The following is a 22,229-nucleotide window of genomic DNA, read 5'->3' as shown; positions in this document are numbered from 1 at the left end:
GGTGGAAGGTTGTACCTGCATTTTTCAGCTAAAGATAATGTGCCTTTTGAGTCAAGCCTAGGGTGCTTTGATTCCAGGAAGATGGAGGCTATAAAGAATTAACAGATAATATCAACACCTACCCCCCCGCCAACCCCCAGTCTCCTCACTGCAAGTGTGGGGAGGTGTAACTAAGCTGACAAAGTGTTTGGGTCCCTAGGGTTGAGTTTCCAATGGCCTTTGTCACTCAGTGATGGGCATCTTCCACTTCTCTTTCTTCTCCCCTCCCACCTCCTGTACCCACTCCTCAAAACCTTTCTGCCTGACAGGTTTCAGAAGCCAGTGTACTGCTGTGACCCAGCCAAGTCAGTTCTTGCATCTGGAATAAAGAGGCTAATCTGTTGGTCCATGGCCTATGTACCTGACACAAACCATTTAAAAAAAAAAATAGAACCACTCAACCATTCTCCACCCAAGATTTGCTTCCTATGTTTTATACTGTGCTTTAACTTGGGTGGGAAATGTTTGTTTTCATAAAAGGTCATGAGGCTTCTACAGATAAGCCCCTATATTAAACTATATTTAAAGGGATTGTAGTTCAAATCAATATCCACAGATGCCAGTTTCCCACCTTGCCCTGTGGACTTGTCAGCAAAGCATCTTTGGGGTCTTCATGTCGTCGCAGAGCCTGGTCTGAAATAGATCCCGAACGGGCACCCTAGAGGGCGCACTGCTTACATTTTCGGCAAGCAAGGCAACAGCGCTCACTCCCAGGCTCCACAAAAGGGGAGGAGGCAGATCAGTTTCCTCCTCTCATTGAGAAAGAAGAGGATTGGAAGGCCGGGCGTATAAAGCCGCGCAGAGAGCGTGAAACAAAGCAGTCGGCTCGGAATTGGACTTGGGAGGCGCGGTGAGGAGTCAGGCTTAAAACTTGTTGGAGGGGAGTAACCAACCTCCTCCTCTCGCTCTCCTCCTCGTCTGCGCCGCGTTTCAGGGGTTGCCCATCAGCCTTGCGATTTATTTTTATATCTGCTTTTTATAAAGAGAGAAATATATTTTCTTCTTAAGAGAAAATTCCTGTTCCAAGAGAAAATAAGGCAACATCAATGAAGGAGAGAAGAGCCAGCCAGAAATTATCCAGCAAATCTATCATGGATCCTAATCAGAACGTGAAATGCAAGATAGTTGTGGTGGGAGACAGTCAGTGTGGAAAAACTGCGCTGCTCCATGTCTTCGCCAAGGACTGCTTCCCCGAGGTGAGTGTGGCCGGCCGCGGCTTCCAGGAGGGGGTCGGCCAGTGGGATCCCAGTCCTGAGGTGGGCTTCCCCGCTTTCACCCGTTTTTGCTTTAAAAAAAAAAAAAAAAAGTCTTTCTCGCCCTTACTACTTTCCGCTGGTTAGACTGCGGGGAAAGGGAAAGTGCGCTGGAAACGTTTAGGGTTGGGACGCGCCTGCACATGGGCTGGTTAGCTCCTGAAACTTGTTCGTTCCTGTGTGCATAACCTGGGTTTGGGAAATTCGGGTCAGCACGTCTGTGAGAGCCGGGTCGGGTGGGTGGGGAGTAGGACAGGGGTTTCGGAAAGGGTCTATGTGCTTAGTGTATGGTCTGATGTATGAGGGTTTTCTTTCTTAATTGGGGAGCCGGGAGGCGAAGGGTGTTCAACGGGTGTCGTGCATTTAAACATAACCTCTTTGCCCTCTTTCGCCCATTTTGTCTATCCAGAATTATGTTCCTACAGTGTTTGAGAATTACACGGCCAGTTTTGAAATCGACACACAAAGAATAGAGTTGAGCCTGTGGGACACTTCGGGTAAGAGTGGGAGGACCGCGTGGCTCTTGGGGCGGGTTTCCAGCCGCTGGGGGATGCGCGGCGGGTCTCGGGAAACCTCGCGCTACAAGCCGTCTGCGCCCCTCCATTAACTTTGGCCCTCCCAAAGGATTCCCACGGTCCCTGGTGGGCGAAAATTGTATCCCTTCTGGGCGGGGGCGGCAGACGACAGCGTGGACGAGGAGATGGCAGTGGGGAGAGGAGGGCGCTGTGTGCCCGCAGGGTGACCCCGCGGTTGGAGCCACTAGTGGCTAGGTGGCCGGGAGCAATCTGCCCGCGGAGCCGTGGTCAAGTCGCCTTGGGTCGGCCGAGGTGGCCCGATGCTGAAGGGTGTTGCAGCGGCGCTGCGTGCGCCTGGGCGGAACCACCCGGCTCAAGGCAGGCGCCCCTCCTAGATCTAACCTGCTGGTTGGCAGGGAGGCGGGGAGCGCCGCGGGGGTGATGGGAGGCGGGAGAAAATCCCAGAGGCGACGCGGTTACTTGCAATTGCCGCTCTTAGGGGAGAGAAACTGAGCGCAGGCAGCCGCGGCGCCCGTGACGCCTACAGCCAGGAATGCGCTGGTGGCGCAGGGGCCGGGCAGCCGCTGGGCCTCCTCTTAGCGCCGCCGGCCGCCCGCGGCGCCTGGGTTGCCACCTGTACCGAGCCTCCCCTTTTTCCTTACTCCATCCCAGTGATCACGCCGTTCCCCCTTCACCACACCAGTCCCTCCTGACCTCTATTGCATCCCCCACTCTGCTTGCCTCCAAGGCCGCAGGCAACACTATTCGCCTTTGACCTTCCAGTCTACTTGAATTATTGGCGCCGCGGTGGGTTATATTCATTGGTCTGAGGTTCAAGGCCGGGTTATTGCTTTCCCATGCGCCCACCCACCTACCTGCCGCGCGGTGGTAGGGAGGGCTAGGTACCCTCCCGGTGGGAAGGCATCCGGCCCCCTGGCTGAGTTAGGGGTTTGGGGCAGGTCAAAGGCCGGGGAGCGGCAGGGGAGCACCATGTGAGGTCTTGGACTGGGACATAGGCACCCGCCGCCCTAACCAGCGGTGTCCAGCGAGTTTGTTTCCAAGAAGGGTGTCGGCTGTGCAAAAGCAGGACCCACTGGGAAGACTGGGTAAAGGCCCCTGCGCTTAGGGCTGGGAATTTAGCAGGGAGCTGGGTTGCTGGTGGACCGAGCCAAATCCGGGGTGAAACTAGCGAGGAGGAATGCGCAAGTGCCAACAAGCAGGTTTGCTGTTAGGCGGGGAGGCCCTGAGGTGGAGCCGCGCCCAGCGGGGAGTGGCCTCGTGGAGGTGTTCCTGTGAGCTTCCCACAACCCTAAGCTTGAACCGCTGGAGCCCCCGAGGGGACGCGGGAGATCAGAGAGCAAGAAAGGAACCAGACTGACAGGGTCGCCAGAGGCAGTCCCAGCACAAAGGCAAGCGAGAAGTCTCGCACGAGCGAGCGCCTCTCACGGTCGGTGCCAGATGCTCCGACTGCTGCAGTGAGAAGGGCTGATTTGTTCCCCCCTGGAGTCAGGCTCTTTCTCCAGCCGTTCCAAGGGCAGCAGAATCAGGACTTTGCCGCCGTGTTTTCTGGTAGGGATTGTACACAGACTCGAAACTATGGAGAAGGTGTTGGTAGACAGAATTCAAGTGGTTCCTTATTTCAGTAGTTCCCATCATCAGAATTATTATACAGCCTGGTACTTACTGGGCTCTGATTCCCAGACATATCATGGTATGTATTTGTTACGCCTACTGGATGGCACAGCTGGTGTGGTACCAATAATAAGCACCAGTACTCCCTGCCCCGACACGCAGCCCTGTTTGGACCTAATGCACGATAAAAATTATTTTGGCATGGGGTGGAGCAGTGGGTCTGATCCAGTCGTTGATACAAAGCTGTGTTTAGATCTTAGCTCCTGGTTACCATGGATTTCTGTGTGCAAATCCCCTACCTCCCTGGGTCTCATTCTCATCATCTGTAAAAAGAGGACACTGAGCTAGATGATGTGCAGGGTCTCTCCCACTGTACACTTCTTGGCTTTATTACGCTGGACAGGCAGGTCTTTTTGTTTCCCAGGATGTTGGCTGGCTTCAGCTCTTAGTCTTAGGGGATCTGGCATCCCGTGCTGGGGTTTTTACAGCCTACAAAGCAAGCCAGGTTCTGGGCAGAGCCAGGCTTCCTGGTGGATTTAGGAATGAAACCCATTTGGACAGGGAGGGGGAACGGGTGGGATTATAGGAATGCTGGGCTCTACGTTTCCTATCTCAAGCTTCAAGAGTCACAGGACCACCAATGGATATTTTGAATTCGATGCCTAAAGGGCTAAATTGATTCTTGTAGGGGAGAAAAGGCACATTGTTTGATAAAGGCTAGAAAATAAAACAGAATGTGGGCAGTTTATAGTTGGAGGCTGTCGGTCGAATGTGCAGATAAATACCACTTCAGGTATCTTCATGCATTTAATCAAAACTCTACAGACTCTGCACACATAGCACAATGCCTTGCACACAGTAGTTATCCAATACAATCTGATGAATGAATAAATGAGTAATGATATGCATAGTTTCCAAGGAGATGAGGTTACCTGACATTTATTCACACTGAATTACCTGTGCACAAAGAATGACAACTTTATAAACATTGCCTTTCACCGAATTAGAGATAATCATCTGAAATGAAGTTGGTAGGGAAATAATCACTTGTCTTTTTATTTGATGAAACCAAAACCTATGTATGTTTAACTAAAATATAAAGGTTTGAAAATGTGATTAAGAAAATTTTGTACTGCAAAATTATCCAGTAATGAAATCTTAGTTAGAATTTAGATTTAAACAAATGGAAAAAAAGAGGCATAAGGGAATTATTTAGAATTCCATTATGTTGTTCATAAGGAGAAATGTTAGTTAGTTCAACACAGTCACCAAGCACTGCTTACTTAAATTCTAAGAATAGCCTGTTTCCATCAAAGGTGATTTGTTGTTTATATATAGCAGGAACCATTGCATCAGCAACTAATTATTTCAAGGATCTAACATTTTTCCATTTAATTCCAAGCTTTTCATGGCAAATTTCTGGACAGGATTATATTTTGGTAAATGTTTGACATTTTCTTTGCCCACTAAAATATTTATTTAGTTCAGATTGTAAAAATAATTGCATATGCCTTATGCCTCTTGATACATCTATTTTTTCCAAAGGCCATCAATTTAACTCTGGAGAAAAGATCCAAGCCAAGTCTCTAAAGTTCTAAATGTCAGATAAATTGCACTTTTTATTTCCCTGCTAGAACTTTGTGAAAGAGACTTATATAGGAAAAATTGGGTGTGCCTGACCGCTCTTACATAGGGAGAGAGAACATTGTCCTTTGAATGATACTTCCTGCCCTGTTTACCCTCCTAGCAGAAGGGCAACCATTTAGAAGACAGAAGTAGTTCCTCTCTTATCTGGCCTGTTTAGTTGGACAGCTTCTCATAAGGGGTCTACTTTTGCCTCCAGCAGTCATGATCATGCATAGGTGAAACTCTGACAATTTGGATGTGGGGAAGACTATCAAGTGAAAGTAGGATATGTGAAGTCGCTTTGCACCAAAAAAAAAAATAATAATAATTAATTTCCTGCTTTTTGAGGCACAGTAACTTAATATTTCCTTCCTTTCTCCCTTTCTCCATCCATCTCTTCCTTTTTTTCCACATCCACTATAAACAGGCCCTCTGTTAGACCTTACAGATACAGTGTTGATTAAGCATGGTCCTGCCCCTAAGAAGCATACAGTTCAGGTGGGGTAATGGAGAAAAAGAAGCTCTTCCAGTTTAGCGTGTATTTCACCGACAACTCATAATGTACCCAATTTTGTCAGGTCCTTGAACCCCAGTGCCCTTTTCTACTTGGTTGCAATGTTTTTCCTTTGTCAGACATCCTAGGGTTTATAGATCCTCTGGATCCTCTTCAGACAGGAAACAGCTACCCCCTCTTCCCATTGCACATACCAGTTAAAGCAACTACAAAAGGCATTTTGCCAGTCGATTCTTAGGGCTACAGTACTCCAGCCCCCCAATAAAAGTAAACAAAACTTTTGTAAAAATGCTGTAGGAATCATCTACGAGAGGGAATTTTTAAGACCCATAACTTCTTCATTTTCCTAAAAAATATTTTTCATTATAAAATGAACATTCTTAATAGTTGCAGAAATGCTCCCATTGATTTTCAAATTTCACCCAATGAGTTTCAGCAAAACAATGGGTAATAGTTTCAATTGTGAAGTAATAAGTAAGACCAAAGTAATTCTAATATCTTGTGCTTCAAAATTGGCCACATTTGCCAAGCATAGAAGTAATTTGTAGCATGAAGCCAAATGCCTACTAATAATAGAAACATAGTCATTTAAGGATCACCGTATCTTTTCCTAAGAGATTTGATTGCAGTGTAATTTCAGCACATGTGATTTAGGGAGTAATAATCATTCATTCCAGCTTTTAACCAAGGCAAGTTAATGCACATTTTATTTAAGGCTTATTATTACTTTTAATATATTCAATTCAGCTGTTAAAATTCCCCACAATAACTATGCTATTGCCTTATGAACACTCTTTTGAATCTTATCATGATTCAAGTTTCTTTCAAGCCCTCAGTGCTAAAGTTAGTACTTCCTATTTAAGTTTTTAGCATTATTAACAGTTAAGGTAGTATCCTTTATTTCTTAGAGAAAAAGGGAGGAAAAATATCTTAATTACCCAATGGCCTTAATATGAGAAGAAACTTCTCTATAAACAGAAGTCTATCTAAGTTGTTATATTTACCTTATTATACATCAAGTATGAAGAATGGTCTTGGTGACAAGCTCTCTAATGAAATATTTCTTAATAGGGATGGAAATGGTTCAGCAGTATTGGAGATTAGTATATAATTAATCCAGAAAAGCAGCTTAAAAAGAGATCACTGCTCTCTCTCCCCCTCCCCCCCTTTTTTTGGTGATTTAGCATATAAATGAACACATCTAGACAAGACATAAAAATGATTATAAAGTCAGTAAACATGGTTTAGTGCTTTCTGTGTGCATACAATCTGCTAGATGCTATGGGAGGGGTACAGAACTGGGCGAGAGCAGCTTCTGCCCTTAGGTACTCACAGTTTCACCATGTGATAAGACAGACATGGTGAAAACACAAGTGACAATAACATTTAAAATAATCAGGCTTTCCCAAACGAACAGAAGAAATCAAATGAGGAGCCCAGATTAAGTGTCAGGTGTTTAGGTGAGAGGAGATGCCTGTAGACTGAGATTTGAACAGGGTAAAGACATCCTTCTTCCCTGACAACCTTCTTCGAATACCCACAGGACAAACAGAGGACATAGAAAAACTTCCTCCTGTCTAGTGCTATAATACCTGTTTATAGGAGGGTGAGCCTGGAGGTTCTAAAGCTGGATTTTTCCAGGAGCAACAAGATCCAAAGAGTTGTTGAAGGTCATCTGGGTTGTCCAGGCTCCCTAACTCATGACTTAATGCTCATTGAGGCCCACCACAATTCCTTTCCTTTCTAGAAGTTGACTAAGTTCTAAGAAATTTCTAACATCCCTCCCACATGGAAACTTGCTTACATGTAGTGGCTCTCAGAGAAAACAAGATTCTGGAAGCTGAGAATTATAACTTAAATTAATCTTCTTGGAGAAAGGAAGAGGTTAAGAATTTATGAAGGAGCCAGAGAAGCATGGATGCTTGGGATTTGAATATCAAGTGTGAAATTGCAGGAAACCAGGCATTTCATCAGGTAGTAATGATCCATTGGAGCTTAGGGTTTCAAAACTAGGTTTAATTCTTAACTTGAGTTCTTGAGTTTCCACACTGAAACTCTGTAAGAGACCTGGGTTAAGGTAAAACAGATAGTTTGTATGGTGGTTTCCAATAAGCAGTACATAAAACTGCATTTGGAGATTTGTCCACCATGTGATAATTTCCATTTAAACCATGGAACCTCCTAAAAAAAAGGGAGGTGGCAGTATGAATGCTCTTTCCATGTCTAAAAATCTGTCTGTAGATTTTTTTTTTTTTTTTTAGCCCCATTTAGTGCTGTTTTTTTTCCAATCTGGTTTCTCGCTAAGTTGCACATTTCAATGAATCGTCCAAATTGGTCATTCTGATACCACCTGAAATAACCAGATGTTTCCTCATTAATCCAGTTCTTTTGCATGTAAATACGACACCAAGGACCAATACTTTCTCCAGTTAGCTCATGGTGCCTGGCAGGCTGTGCCAAATGAATTAGTCGTGGCTCAGTCATTTTCTGATGTCCTTTAAATGACTTCTCAGTTGCTACATATTGGCCACTTTCTCAGAGTCTCTCTTGGGAAGGCAGACATTTTATTGACATGGAACGTAGTTGCCTCAGAAGTTTGACCAGGTGTTGTGCACTTTGGTTTTGAAAAATGAGCCTGATGACATAGTTTGTGGAAAGATGAATTCATTCGTGGGAGTCTACTCCAAGAAATCTGATTCTTAGATATCATATGAAACAAAACCTTGAATCCATTTTCCCTATTTACTTTTAGGCATATACATATACATACACTCTTATCCCTAAAGCTCTTGACTTAACCATGGTTCCACTGTCAGTACAATTTTTTGATTCTTACCTATTTTTAAGTATCTCAGTAAGATTAGGAGTTTAGAGCTAAACCTTTATTTAAAGGCCAAACATATCTAGCTGTGTGACTTTCCAATTTTGTATCTGCATTGCCCCCAGAAATAGAAAACATTTATTCCATCTTAATAGCAACACATAAATGCCCACAAAATTTTATAAGATCTGTTCATAGTTCCCATTATCTGAATCCATAGAAGAAACAAACAAAATATTCTTCTGGGAGTGTTTGTTGCATATTTGCAGGCATGGTATTTGTTGTGCAGACTACTTGAAACAAGAACTAAACAGTCTTATACTGAGTCAGACACCAAAGTTCTGCCCAGACTTGATTCACATTCTTGAGATTGCTGCTAATTTAAACCTTTTACTGTGATTAGAGATGGCATGAGGAAATGCAATCTTGTAATAATTGGGCAGATCAGGCCCTCTCACATGTTAGCTGCTGCTGGGTTCAGATGTGCTCGTGGTGGTCACTAAAAATACCAAAAGTTAATCTACTTTTCTCTGCCAAAAATATGCAAGAGCTTTAACTTACTGTTCTTGGTAAAAATTTCTTAAGGGGAAACGGGAAGCTTTTCAAATGAAGGTTCAAGTGAAATAAATTATATTTATGAAATATTCAACAAGAAGAGTTTTCAGTTCCCTGACTCCTCTAAAGCCTCACAGTGTTTAAACTGGTATTTTTTTTTTTTTTTTTTTTTTGAGACGGAGTCTCACTCTGTCACCCAGGCTGGAGTGCAGTGGCCGGATCTCAGCTCACTGCAAGCTCCGCCTCCCGGGTTCACGCCATTCTCCTGCCTCAGCCTCCCGAGTAGCTGGGACTACAGGCGCCTGCCACCTCGCCCGGCTAAGTTTTTGTATTTTTAGTAGAGACAGGGTTTCACTGTGTTAGCCAGGATGGTCTCGATCTCCTGACCTCGTGATCCGCCCGTCTCGGCCTCCCAAAGTGCTGGGATTACAGGCTTGAGCCACCGCGCCCGGCCTTAAACTGGTATTTTGCAAAAGGTTCCATAAAGCCTCCCTTTTGGGCATGAATCTTCTTACATATGCATTTAAGTATGTACATATATGGTGTGTTCTATCTTTGCGAAAGGGTGACTTCAGCAGGCAGGTATGTGTCTGAAGAATTAGTTTCTGGGTGAGGCACGTTGTGACTATTCTTTGGCTGGAAATTTTGTTCTCACCCAGAATTAATGATCTTGAATATAAAGATGGGTAGATCTGAAATTTCAAAAGCGCTCTAGAACTTTGCTGATGTTTGCCAAACTTGGGCAACTCACAGAACCCCAAGTGTACACTTGTTCCAGTCTATCTATCCCCAGCAAAGCCTTTCAACTATGTTTTCTGGGTGAGGGGGGCACACATTTTGCATATATAGTGTAGTTGTTTCTTTACAATATAGAGTTTCCCAAAGTTTTCCCTTCAGAGGTCTGGCAGGTTACTTAAAAAGGAGCTTGGAATAGGGTTGTGAGCTGAGAAAAGTTTCATACAGTACCAGAGAAATGCTGCATCTGAGAATTTCCACATGCATTAGGCTATTCCACATGCTGAAAAAGAGTTTTATTTGACAAGCAAAACGCAGTTCCTAAATGTTACTGGACTTTAGTCCACTCTAGAGCACATACTTTATGTATATCAGCACCTACCATGTACTGCACTGAAAGTTGAACACTTTCATACTGAGTAAAAACTGTTGAGCCCTCCTGCTTGTGTTGTTTAGTTCTATAGTTAGCACCTTGGGAGTTTTTCATGTGCATCTTTAAGAAACACCTATAGAAGTTAATTTTTTTGTTTTCTGTTTGGCTTCACAGGGTGTTGTAAGACTTTCCTGGAGGGATATAGGAGTTAGGGGCAGGTATTGTTCCTGCTTTACCCACTGACTTTCAGCTCCTTCCTTTGGTGACATTTCTGCTCCTCTATATTGCTTCTCACGTCACAGAATCATTTCTGGAATTCCTCTTCCTTTTCTGTTGGCTTGTGTTATCTCACTCATGCCTGTGATTCCACCATGCCCTCTCCAGCTTTGCTTGCCTTACTTCCTTTGTGCAGTTTCTTGGACTTTCTGGGGAAGAAAAGGAAGAATTCCAAGTGCTTAAACACAGAGTAAACACTGTAATGTTACACAGGAGTTGTTTGTGTGTGTTTGTGTGTGTGTGTGCGTGTTTGTTTTTTGTTTTGCTTTGCTTTTTTTTTTTATCCTGAAAGTCCTGCTGAGCTGATGAATTACATCTTTCCTGGTGGGACAGTTCTTTGATAATTCTATATAAATATTTTTCACTATGAAAAAATAGAGACAATAGACACTGCTATCTATGACAGGATAAACTTAACCTATCAAAAATATAGTGAATAAATGTTCTTGTTATTTTAAATAAATTACTCTTGTCATTGCCAGTCAAATTATGCTTATAACTAAAAAATATGGGAATCAGTTTTACTAGTACCTTTGGACACTTGTGTTGATCTAAAAGCAGCACTGTTCATTAGCAAAAGTAATAGAATGGGATCAAAGTGGCATCCCAAATTAGATCATGTTAAAACTCTGAAAAATTACCTGTCTACCTCCACAAGCACGGTGGTTTATTTCTTATAAACCTTTGCACTACATATGTATTTTCACTCGTACTGTTAACCAGGTAAAAACAAAAGCAGATACAAACTTCCCTGAGAATCTGGTTTAACTGGAGAACCCTGTTTCATTTTAAAATCAGGCCAGAGTCTAAATTTTGCAAATACTTGGATATATGCACTAAGCACAGAAGCCAGCCCGCTGGATTTTAGTAGGTAGCAGTCTCCAGCAGGTGACACAGGGCTGAGCACAAAGCCAGATCTCCTTTGTGGCCATAAAATGGGTGGGGGATGGGAAACATAGTCCACAAAGGGAGGGGTATTCCCAGCAGTCACATGGTGACCTGAATGTTGAAACCATTCCTCAGGATTTTCCTGGCAGTCTCAATTTCAATTAAACTCTTTCATCCTCTTTGTATTTCTTCAATCGCGTTTCCTAATTTTTGTATTTGGAAAAGATGGTCTCCATTGTCATAGAGTAGTGTTACATCTGGAATTAGCAGTGAGTACTCTCACATCATACAGATCGTATCCTGAAAGGAGCTGGTAGGTACCTGGAACTGTCCTCTAAAGATACCAGGTCTGCTTGTACTGGAAGCTCTCCACAGGGAGACAGTGGTTTTTCGTGTTGTGAGTGATATCTGGGAAAAGAGATCTCTGAAGCCTCGTTAGGTTTCTGACAATCCTAACTGTTGGCAACTTTGCCTTCCTGGGTCTGGGATCAGGTCGTCTCTTGCTGACTTTGAGGACCAGAGGAAACTCTCATTTATGTGTCCAGTATTTGGAGCTCCACTCTATGATCTAGAATTTTTTGACTCCCTGTTTGGAAAGAGTCATTCAAATGTTTACAGCAGGCGCTGTGCTAGAGTTAGACTTTGGACACAGAAACAGGAAAGGTTCTAGTTGAAAAAGTGTGAACTTCTCAGAGGTAATACAGAAATACTAATGTAGCCGTAAATAGTGTTCAACCATCTAGTTTCTGATGCCTCTCGAATGTTCAAATGAGTGAACTATTTGTGAATTATTCTCTTCACCTCAGAGTTCTTTCAGCGACTGAAAAGGCAGCCACAGCTTGTCATTTTCAGAGACAGCCTCATTCTAATATACCTTCATACTTAAAATGACTTGACTTTTTAAACTCTAAACCCTTTAAGCTTTTGAGAAATATCTTTCAGCTGTCAGCCTCTGCTCTGCCAGGGTTCTGGTTCCAGATGAGGGTAGGCAGCTGCTGCAGCTCATGAACAGCTCTGACTTAATTCTCTATTTATTCACATTTTTCTTCCTGATTCTTGTAACTTTCTTTTCTTCCTTGCTTAGCAGACACACGTGGCTTGAAGTTGTCACTCTCCATCGTCAAGCAGCTAGGGAAAAAGCTGCACTGTTGCCTGGGGTTCCGCAGCGGATGCCAGGGACCCAGAGTGTACTGTGTGAATAGAGGGTGATGCCCCCCTGACTGCAGTGCCTTTTAGATCACAAGAACAGCCTCCAAGCAAATGTTGTTTTAATAGAAATATAAACAGTGATATTTTTTAAAGCTGCTTTTTAAGTCTCTCTTCCTGACTTTGCCTGTTGAGGTTTTGATTTATCAGGGGACAACATGTCCTGTTTTTCTGCTCAAAATGGAAAGTGATGTCAAATTGAAATAGACTTTTAAAAAGAGTTTGGTGGTTTAGATTTTCTTTTTCTACTCTGGAGTCAGATACATACGTGTGTATATATTTCCTAGTAAAATCATTTTCATGTGATGCTTGGGAAATGTCAGTATACCTAAAACGATTTCTTAAACAAGCTGTATTTAGTTTTCTAGTCAATCACTTCATAACTATTGTCCTCATGTAATTGCCCATCCTTTGGAATTCTTAAAGAAATAGAAAAACTTCCTTGATTGACTAGAGAGTTCTGTGGTTAAAGTAATTGGCTGGTGCCTTGAACATTTAGGGTACCCTGGATTTAATTCAGGTTAAGATCCTTGGATCATGCCTTAGCATCACTTCAGAGATGGGACTCTGTAAAAAAGTGACATGATCCTGTATGACATTTATTACATTCTGAGTTGTAACAGGAAGAAAATCTGTATAGGGTTTGGCAATAAGTTGAAATAAGCAAGCTCAAAGGTCAATAGCCTATCTAAACTTACAACTTGGAGATGGGGTAACACTGTGGTTTCTCTTTGCGTAGTTGTTGAACCCTCCCTCTTCCGCTCTCCCTCATTCACCCCCATCCTGCTGTCAGATTTATCTTGAGTTTAGGTCTCTTTCCCAAGAAGTAGTTCAGTTTCTGATTCTTTTTACCACTCAGCTTTTAACAGTAGCGGTAATACAACCATAATACCCATAGTGAATACGTATTGATCCCTTACTAAAAGCCAGGCACTGCCTGGGTTTACTTAATCTCAGGTACGTATGTTGTCAGCATCTTCATTTTATGAGTGAAGAATCAGAAGCACAGAGTCCCAAAGCTACCTTGCCCCCTCCCTCTTTAGTGGTGGAGGCAGGTTTGCACTCAAGACCACCTGGCCCCAGGTGCTTCCCTACTTCACCCAGGTAACTTCAGGCCCTAGTCTTTGAACCATACAGATTTCACCTTAAGATCCAGGCCCTCCTCTTGAATTTATGTCAGATACATGTGAGGTTTCATTCATCATATACTTCCAAGCAGGCTTTTGTGTGTCTGTTTAAATTCTTTTCCAAGAATGAGGGGAAGTGGGGGTTGGGTCATGATGTGACAGTCAAAGGACTTAGCCCGAAAGGGTAGAGTTAATGCATGACAGACAAGGGGACTCTCATCTGAAAATCTGTGTATCTTTGTTTCTTCTCAGGTTCTCCTTACTATGACAATGTCCGCCCCCTCTCTTACCCTGATTCGGATGCCGTGCTGATTTGCTTTGACATCAGTAGACCAGAGACCCTGGACAGTGTCCTCAAAAAGGCAAGTGCTGGGGAATGATGACACACTTCAGTACTAGGTGATATATAAATAGAAACATGGGGATTGCTGGGGAACTCAAAGACTCTAGTCAATTCCCTGCCTTACAATTTGTAATTAAACACTAGAAAGAACCCTTTCACACCAAAATGGGGTTTCCACTTTTTGATGATGAACATGCTTGAAATTTTATTTCATGAAGCTCTGAAACAGAATACCTTTCAAGGGCCTGCGTGTTTGTCTTTCGGGAGAAAATGGTACAGCTGAAAACAGTTATATTTGATTACTATCATATTCATGTCTTCCTTCCTTCTTTCAGTGACTCAACCGATTGCACCTTAGCTTACAGAGTTACATTTGACCTCAAGTCAGTTAGTGAAAGGAATGCAATAATGGCTATTTTAATAAGCTGTGTTTTAGTTATGGTATTAGAAACAGAAATGGAACTAGTATAGGAGGAATAGGGATGTGTCCAATGTGAATTGTCTGATGATCAGGTATCTGTCTAGTAATTATGATCAGTTATCTTTCTAGTAATGTAGAAGCAGGGCTTGTAAACATGTTATATATTATAACGTACACATAGTTTATGGAGGCAAAGGTTAGTCAGGTTCTGTAGGTGAAGAAGGAACCTAACTAAGGAAGCTATGGATGGAAGGAACCAGAGGGAGATCAAGAGGAAGAGGACCTATTACAGGATGGGTCACAGGAAGTAGGGAGGCCAGTGGGAGGAAGGGGCATTTCTTGACCTCCAGCAGCAGGGACTCAGCCTCCAGGTAGTTGTAGAAGGCATGTGCCGTGTAAGTCCATGGATCAGCATTTATTAGCCACTAGCTGTTTTCTCAGACCTGGCCTGTGTGCTGTGGGGCTTCAGGATCAGACCCTTGGTGGAGCACTCCCTCTCCTCTACGCACTGGCTTAGACACCGGATGTGGCTGAGAGCAAGGCAGTGTCAGCTGAGGGGCTGAGTATGGTATGGATTAAGAAAGACAAACATGCAGGTGTGCCTAGGTTGGTTTTGTTTTTTTGGTTTTAATTTTTAGTGGAATTTGTTTGTATTTTGTGTGTTTTTATTAGTTTACATTCCTCTATTATATTTGATTGCTTGGCTTGTGTGTCATTGTGAAATCAGGATTTGAAGTATAATCATCCTTCTGTCTCTACTAAATATTACAAACAGAGTTCAATAAAATATGGTTTTCTTAATAGATCAAAGGCTCTTTTTCCCTTTTTAGCTCCTTTCAATTTTGGGTAATACATATCTAACACAAATAATGCTAATGCTTGTCAAATCCAGGCAGGAATACACCTTTCCTGTCTTTAATGCTTGTAAACAATTGCTAGACATGCGGAGGGAGGCCAAAGTCATTACACAGCTGAAGAGCAACATAACAACATGTCTAGTTCTGTCTGGAGATAAAAGGGGTTGCTTATTTACTGGAGATTTTATTTGATGTAGTATCAGGCTATGCATACTTTATGATGAAAAAGCCTTTCTCCTGTTTTATTTTGCTTTTTTCTTCTAAGACCAAATGAATAGTGACTTTGGCCTTATAGATATTAATGAGTATGTTTTACATTCCTGTGAGGTTTAAGGCTCATGATAACCCCTGTGGTTTGTCTTGATTAATGGAAGCCTTTAAGTCCTTCACTATCAAAGAGGAGGTTAGAATGACTTGAAGTAGGAAGAATTTCTTTTTTTTTTTTTTTTCCAGTTCACCTTCCACTTCTAATGCTAGTGCCACCTAGCATATGGTAGGTGTTCCTACATAATTCTGAAAGGAGTGAGGGAGAGAGGGAAGAAGGGAGGGAAGGAGGGAGGGAAGCAGGGAGGAAGAAAGGAAGGAAGGAAGGAAAGAAGGAAGGAAGGAAGAAAAAAAGGAAGAAGTGAACACAATAGGCTCTTATGGAAAGTATATTACTCCTTTGAATCCATTGGTGTAGTTTGCACTAGAGTTCATTACCCAAAGTACACCCCTAGATTTGGAGATGTCTCCTTTAGTGATCTTTTAAGTTATTCTTGCAGGATGTCCCTCTTATCTTGTGTTATACTTAATACATGACTTCATCACCCCCAGTATTCTGTGAATTTCTTTCCAGAAGACACAGCTATGTCTTAATCATCATTGTCACGGCCACAGTACTTTGTAGAACACTTACATATTTGTGAATGTGGGTGGGAAGAGTCAGGCGCCACTTCCCCATCTCAGCCTCTCCAGGCCCTGCCCTCAAAGGCCAAAGATCTCCTGTGACTGCCCTGAACCCTTGACTCCCATGCTGTTGCAGAGCTCAAGCTTGAGGAAATGAAGCCACAAAAAGCCACTTGCTTGTTCTTAAAGAGGACAGTTGGAATTCCAAGCCAGGCATTGCTGAGGGTTCTACTAATTCTTGTTAGATCATGAAACAAATAGACAAACTGGAATAGATTGAAATAGTTTTAAACTAATTCGAAGGCATATGAGCTACAGGACCAGCTGCCTTCCCGATCACCAGGAGATGTTCCTTTGCAAATGTCATGATCTGTGTTGATGGAACCATGTGAATAGAAACTCCTTCAAGGCAGGATGTTCTGTTTTATTAACTATCTCAGGTACTTAAATAGAGCCTCAGCTCGCGGTGGCATGCTTCAGTGTTTCATGATGGGATCAGGGAGTGCATACTTGTGCTACTGTTGCCTCTGCCTTATCCCCAGCCTTCTAGTTAAGGAGGAACAGATCCACACATCGAAGGATGTGGTCACTTGTTAGGATATATAATTATTCTTAAGACACATTTATCTTTCAGAGACATGCCAATAATTAAGACATTATTGAAGCTACCTTTGGACAACATCTACCAAATCTCTTTCAGTAGCAACAGATGAGTCACAGAGAGGGAGAATCGATCATAATATACATAATCATTCTCTAATGCTTAAAAAGTCGTAAAACTTCACATCTATTCAGGAGATAAATGCAAAGTTTGCTTCTTCATCTCAAGGGACACTCCTTTTTTAACATCTTTTTTTGAGTTTCATTCTAATGTCTGCCAGTGGAGAAATGGTTTTTATGATATGGATGCCATTACTTTGTTCATTTTTAATCTTTTTTTTTTTTTTTTTTTTCTTCTGTCACAGTGGAAAGGTGAAATCCAGGAATTTTGTCCAAATACCAAAATGCTCTTGGTCGGCTGCAAGTCTGATCTGCGGACAGATGTTAGTACATTAGTAGAACTCTCCAATCACAGGCAGACGCCAGTGTCCTATGACCAGGTATATATGTTGCCCATGTGCAAAAGTGGATTTTAGAAAGAGTGAAAGAAATGGACTGTCACTCACAATAAATAAAATAAAAAGTAGCTGCTTTTCTAAACGCTCAGCCAGTGGTCAGTTGTGAAATTTAAAATGCTGTCATTTATTAGTGTAATTACATGATATTTGGGTACATAAACAGTTGATATGCTAACCTTGTATATTTCTGCAACTCCAAGTAGGTTTAAAGTTCAGTAGGTTTAACAGAGAATGTGGTCAAAATCAGTAATACTCTTTAAGAGAGGTAATCTGATTTTACAGTCGGCAGTGCAATAATAAGGCTGTTTCCAGTAAACTGGAGCACTCCGTAACACCATCTTTCAGAGAGTCTTCATTTCTATAGGCATTTCCCCCAAGTATTTAGAAATGAGAATCAATTTCAAAAGCTCATTCTCGTAAAACCTACAACCAGAATCTAAAGAGAGTTCATGTTGAAATACCAAAATTGTATTAAGAATCATCATTTTAAATACTGCAGTCTTCTTAGTCTTCCATTTCTCATTAGCAAAAATTTGGTATTTTAAATAAGTAGTTTTGGTTGATGTGCACATGTTTATTGTTGCGTATATTGGTGGTATGGTTCACACTTAGAAATTACGTATTTTGTGTTTGATATAACAGATGTCACAATAGTATTATTCCTTTCCTCAACTTATTTTGGCCCTAAGTAAGACACAATCACGTACATTTCAAAATCAATTTTAAATTTCATTCATTACCCTCGTTTTCGGTACAACCTAGTCACTAGTCTTGAATGCCATTTACCCTCAAGAAAAGAGAAATGGAGTCCCCCAGGAGACGCTGGAACAGGTTCTCAAAGCCACATCGCCACAGCCAGAGCTGTGTGGAAAATGTGGAGTTTATGTTCATGACCTTCAGCTAACTTACTTCACCAGTAAGATTCTCTGGGCCATTCCATGCTTGCTGTGACCCTGGAAAGCCTGAGTAACCAGTTAACTCTTGCTTGCAGTTGATAGTGAAGATGAATCACCTCGTTAGCTCCACTCTACACCTCTTTGAATCACCTCATATTAAGTGTTTGATAATGAATGTCCTCATTTGTTAAGATCAGCCTTTAGCATTTATTCAGAGCTCTAACACCTCTAATGAGCCATGAGAGTTGGACATCTTAGCGATTGGCTCTTGACTGCCAATATTTATGAAGTAATAAATAAGGCAGTTCAAATTTTAACAACTTTTATTTTTGCAGTGACACTTGGAAAATTCAGTTAACATATCAGTAAACGTTTTGCAATGCATTATTATTTTGTGGTATTAGAAGACACTAGCTAACTTTCTCCCAAAGTCTTATTGCTGATTAAAATCCCTTCTTTTGCTTCTCAGGGGGCAAATATGGCCAAACAGATTGGAGCAGCTACTTATATCGAATGCTCAGCTTTACAGTCGGAAAATAGTGTCAGAGACATTTTTCACGTTGCCACCTTGGCATGTGTAAATAAGACAAATAAAAACGTTAAGCGGAACAAATCACAGAGAGCCACAAAACGGATTTCACACATGCCTAGCAGACCAGAACTCTCGGCAGTTGCTACGGACTTACGAAAGGACAAAGCGAAGAGCTGCACTGTGATGTGAATCTTTCATTATCTTTAATGAGGACAAAGGAATCTAGTGTAAAAAACAACAGCAAACAAAAAGGTGAAGTCTAAATGAAGTGCACAGCTAAAGTCATGTATACCAGAGGCTTCGGAGGCGTTTGAGAGGATACTCATCTTTTTGGAATCCTGTCCTTAGATTCGGCATGTAGACCAAGTGGTGAGAATTGAATACGTGGAAGAGTTTTGAAGTGTGACTTGAAAAATATGCCAAAAAATGGAGATACAAATGAGCTAGAGGAAGATGAGGGGGGATGCGAGTACCTCCAAGAAGAAAAATCACACTCTGAATGGTGCTTGCATTTTTGTTGGGTTTTTTTTTTGTTTGTTTTTGTTACAATCTATTCATGGATCTCTACTTTGATTTAATTTTTAAATGTTTTACTCTCCTTTACAAAAAGTATATGTTAATATACCGTCCTCACTGGGGAACTGGCACTGTGACTTTAGCATTTAGTTTTCTAGAGGATGTGATCTAATTTCTTTCTAGCTCATCATTAAAATGGAAATTGTATCAGGACCCATGGGGATATATCCAGAGGAAAACTTTATGAGGCGTTGAAATCTTGCCTTCCTGAAGATAGCTGAGTAGGATGGTTCTAAGGAAAGCCTTTGCAATCTTGCAAGATTTGTAGACCAGCACTACAAAGATCGCATAGATCAAATAGGAAAAAAAAGTGTCGATTTTTATTCAGTCTGATGGTTCTGTTCTTCATTGTGATTGTCATTAAAAAGTGGTAAATTGCTCAATGTAATATTTTTGTGCGCTGTTTAGAAAAGAAGTTGTGTGATTTTTTTGCCATCGTTGATAAAAATGCAAAGTCAAATAAAAGGTGTCTTGGTTTGACGTCATAGAATGATCCAAGGAGAGAAAAAAGGTAGTTACTGTTTTCACCAGAAGAGGTAATGAGTGAAGGAAAGAATAGTAGCGGAAAGCACAGTTTGTGAGTAAAGCTGTCTGGAATTAAGTTACCAAAAATACAAAGCAAAAGGACTATTATTTTGGGTTGGAGCTCCAAAACTGGCAGCATCTGATGATCTGTTGGTTTATTTCACTTTCATTAAATGAACATTGATGAGAGAAGAATTCACTTACCCAAGCTTTAGAGAATCCCTAGTGGAAGATTATATAATAGAGTTTCAGTCCTGACACAACACCAGGGCATTTCTAGAGCGTGATTGCTAAAACCTCACTGAGCAGACGCAGCCAAGGTCCATGTTCAGCACTTGGTCGCTGTTGTTACGTAAAATAAAAGCATTTAAAATAGTTTACAGATATTTTTGACCAGTTCATTTTAGAGATTATTTCAGAGAAGAAACCAGATCTGACCTGTTTATTGTTGGCGCTTGTTGAAAACGAGCTTTCTTTCCCATGATAATGCTTCGTTTTTGAAGTGTTGAAGCTGTGCTCCCCTTAAATTGTGGCAGGAGAGATTAAGGTAATTACAACACTCAGTTCTATGTCTTACAAGCACTTTGTTTTGTCTCTGCAAGAAAATACGATTCCAGTCATTTCCCATAAAATACAGACATTCTACCAACATAATATGCTTTGATTGATGCAGCATTATGCTTTGGGCAGTATTACAAAATAGCTGGCGAGTGCTTTCTGTATTTAAATATTGTAAAAAGAAAATAAGTTATAACTGTTATAAAGCAGAACTTTTGTTGCATTTTTTAAACTGTTGAAGTCACTTTGTATGTTTATTTGGTCAATGTTTCTGCAGTATTTATTAAAACATACTTTTTTTTTCTTCAAATAAAAAAGTAACCATGTCTTTGTCTAAATGTGATCTGTCTTCTATTACCTGCTTCCTGATTTCGCTGTTTAGCTTTGTTCTTTAACATAGGTGATTACAGAATCAAAATGCCTAACATTTTCTAAATGAGAAGGCTTTGGAATTTTTTAATTCTTCATAGTAGTAACAGATAAACCTGCATATATAAAAGGTTTTCATGATGCTTTCAAATCACAAGAAAAAAAAATGGGGCATAATTAGATTAAGTGATTTGATCATATACGAAAAAGAGCCCTGATACTGCCTAAGATTAACTTGTAGAAAATACGGAAGTCTTCAAGTATTTAAGAATGAAGCAATATGATGCAGTCTCAAGTCACAGGTTTAATGCTAATACGAGCCTAGTTTGCCTCTCTGCCCTGTGGGGTTCTGAGCCTTGGTCTTTAACTCATGCCACCTCGCAAGGCATGTCCATGTCCTTGTTCACAGCGGTTGTGGGGATGACCCAGCACACAGCTTTTGCAACAATTGGAAGGATTAAAAAAAGCAAAACAGAAATTGTCTTGCATATGGTAGTAGCATCTTTAAATAACATAGTACAACATAATACAAGTTTCCCAATGACCTGGGAGATGTACAGTAAGCATAGAACTTACCGTAAAATAGAGGACTCTCTCCCCATAAATCCAGTTGATTCTCAGTCTTCAGCTAAAATACTTATTAAGTTTTACATAAGTGTCCAAAGATACTCTATGTGGGATTTTTTAAAACAGTGCTTCTTTCTACACAGCTAAGCCACATCATATTAAAAAAATGCATCCTTGTGGCTTCTTTTTTTCTGAGTGGCTTTGGGAATCTTGGAGGTACAGTTATTTGCTTGGAAATAATTCTCAGAAGCAAAGGGGGAAGCAGAGAATCCAACATGAGTGAACCAATTAAAGCACACTGACATTATGAAATGGCCTTATAAACAATTTTAAGCACAGAGATTTACTGAAAATGTCTGTAACTCATTCTTGTTGTCATCAAACAGTAAAGGAAATAAAAGTACTTTCCAAATCCTTGGTGTTGAGTAACTTCTGAGCATAATGTCTAAGTCAGCCTTGCAAGAAACTCATTTCTCAACAATCACTGGCATAGAAAAATAAAAAAGTAAAAAGCTGAGGTTTTGCTGACCTTGGCAGTATTTTATATGCTGTACAGTAATGTTCCCCTCTGGTCAATTGTTCTTTCCTAGCAGCTTTAATTTGTTGAAGCGAAAGAGAAACGTTTGTCTTCAGCCTTGGGCATGGATGCCTTCCTTTTCTCTGACTTCTTGCCTTAGCAAACATTTCTCCTAAGCATTCTGTGAACATTCCTTTCTATTGATTAATGATCTTGGTTAATGCCTTTTTAAATACTAAAAGGTGGTTTTCAAACTCTGAGTAAGACTTTACACTGTGTCTCATTTTAATCTTTTACGGGAACAGTTTCTTAGAATCTAGTCTTGCAGGGAGTCTGTCTTAGGTGCAGACTTAGAAATAACTCGGGGAGTTATTTTTATTAGAAAGAATTTTTTTAAATGACCTCATCTTCTAACCCTCCTGAAACTCTTAAAGCTGCTTATCTTTTTTTCTGCTGGGTTATTTTGACACCAGCATTCTGCTAATCTCAAAGTTTTTATTTT

General features: G+C 41.2%; 1 protein-coding gene across 2 annotated transcripts; it reads left to right on the top strand.

The window, feature by feature from the left end:
- Window positions 1–858: 858 nt before the first annotated feature.
- Window positions 859–20,612, top strand: RND3 (Rho family GTPase 3). Of its 2 annotated transcripts, XM_005573140.5 has the most exons (5): window positions 859–1,235; window positions 1,702–1,789; window positions 13,813–13,922; window positions 17,035–17,169; window positions 18,553–20,612. In XM_005573140.5, the coding sequence occupies exons 1-5, from the start codon at window positions 1,086–1,088 to the stop codon at window positions 18,802–18,804; spliced, it is 735 nt and encodes a 244-aa protein (XP_005573197.1). In that variant the 5' UTR covers window positions 859–1,085; the 3' UTR covers window positions 18,805–20,612. The 2 variants fall into 2 exon arrangements, with proteins under 2 accessions (XP_005573197.1, XP_045222968.1); XM_045367033.3 differs by lacking the exon at window positions 17,035–17,169.
- The last annotated feature ends 1,617 nt before the right edge of the window (window positions 20,613–22,229 follow it).

The sequence above is a fragment of the Macaca fascicularis genome, chromosome 12 (genome assembly GCF_037993035.2).
Source record: "Macaca fascicularis isolate 582-1 chromosome 12, T2T-MFA8v1.1".
NCBI lineage: Eukaryota > Metazoa > Chordata > Mammalia > Primates > Cercopithecidae > Macaca > Macaca fascicularis.
This window is presented reverse-complemented; position numbering and strand designations above follow the sequence as displayed.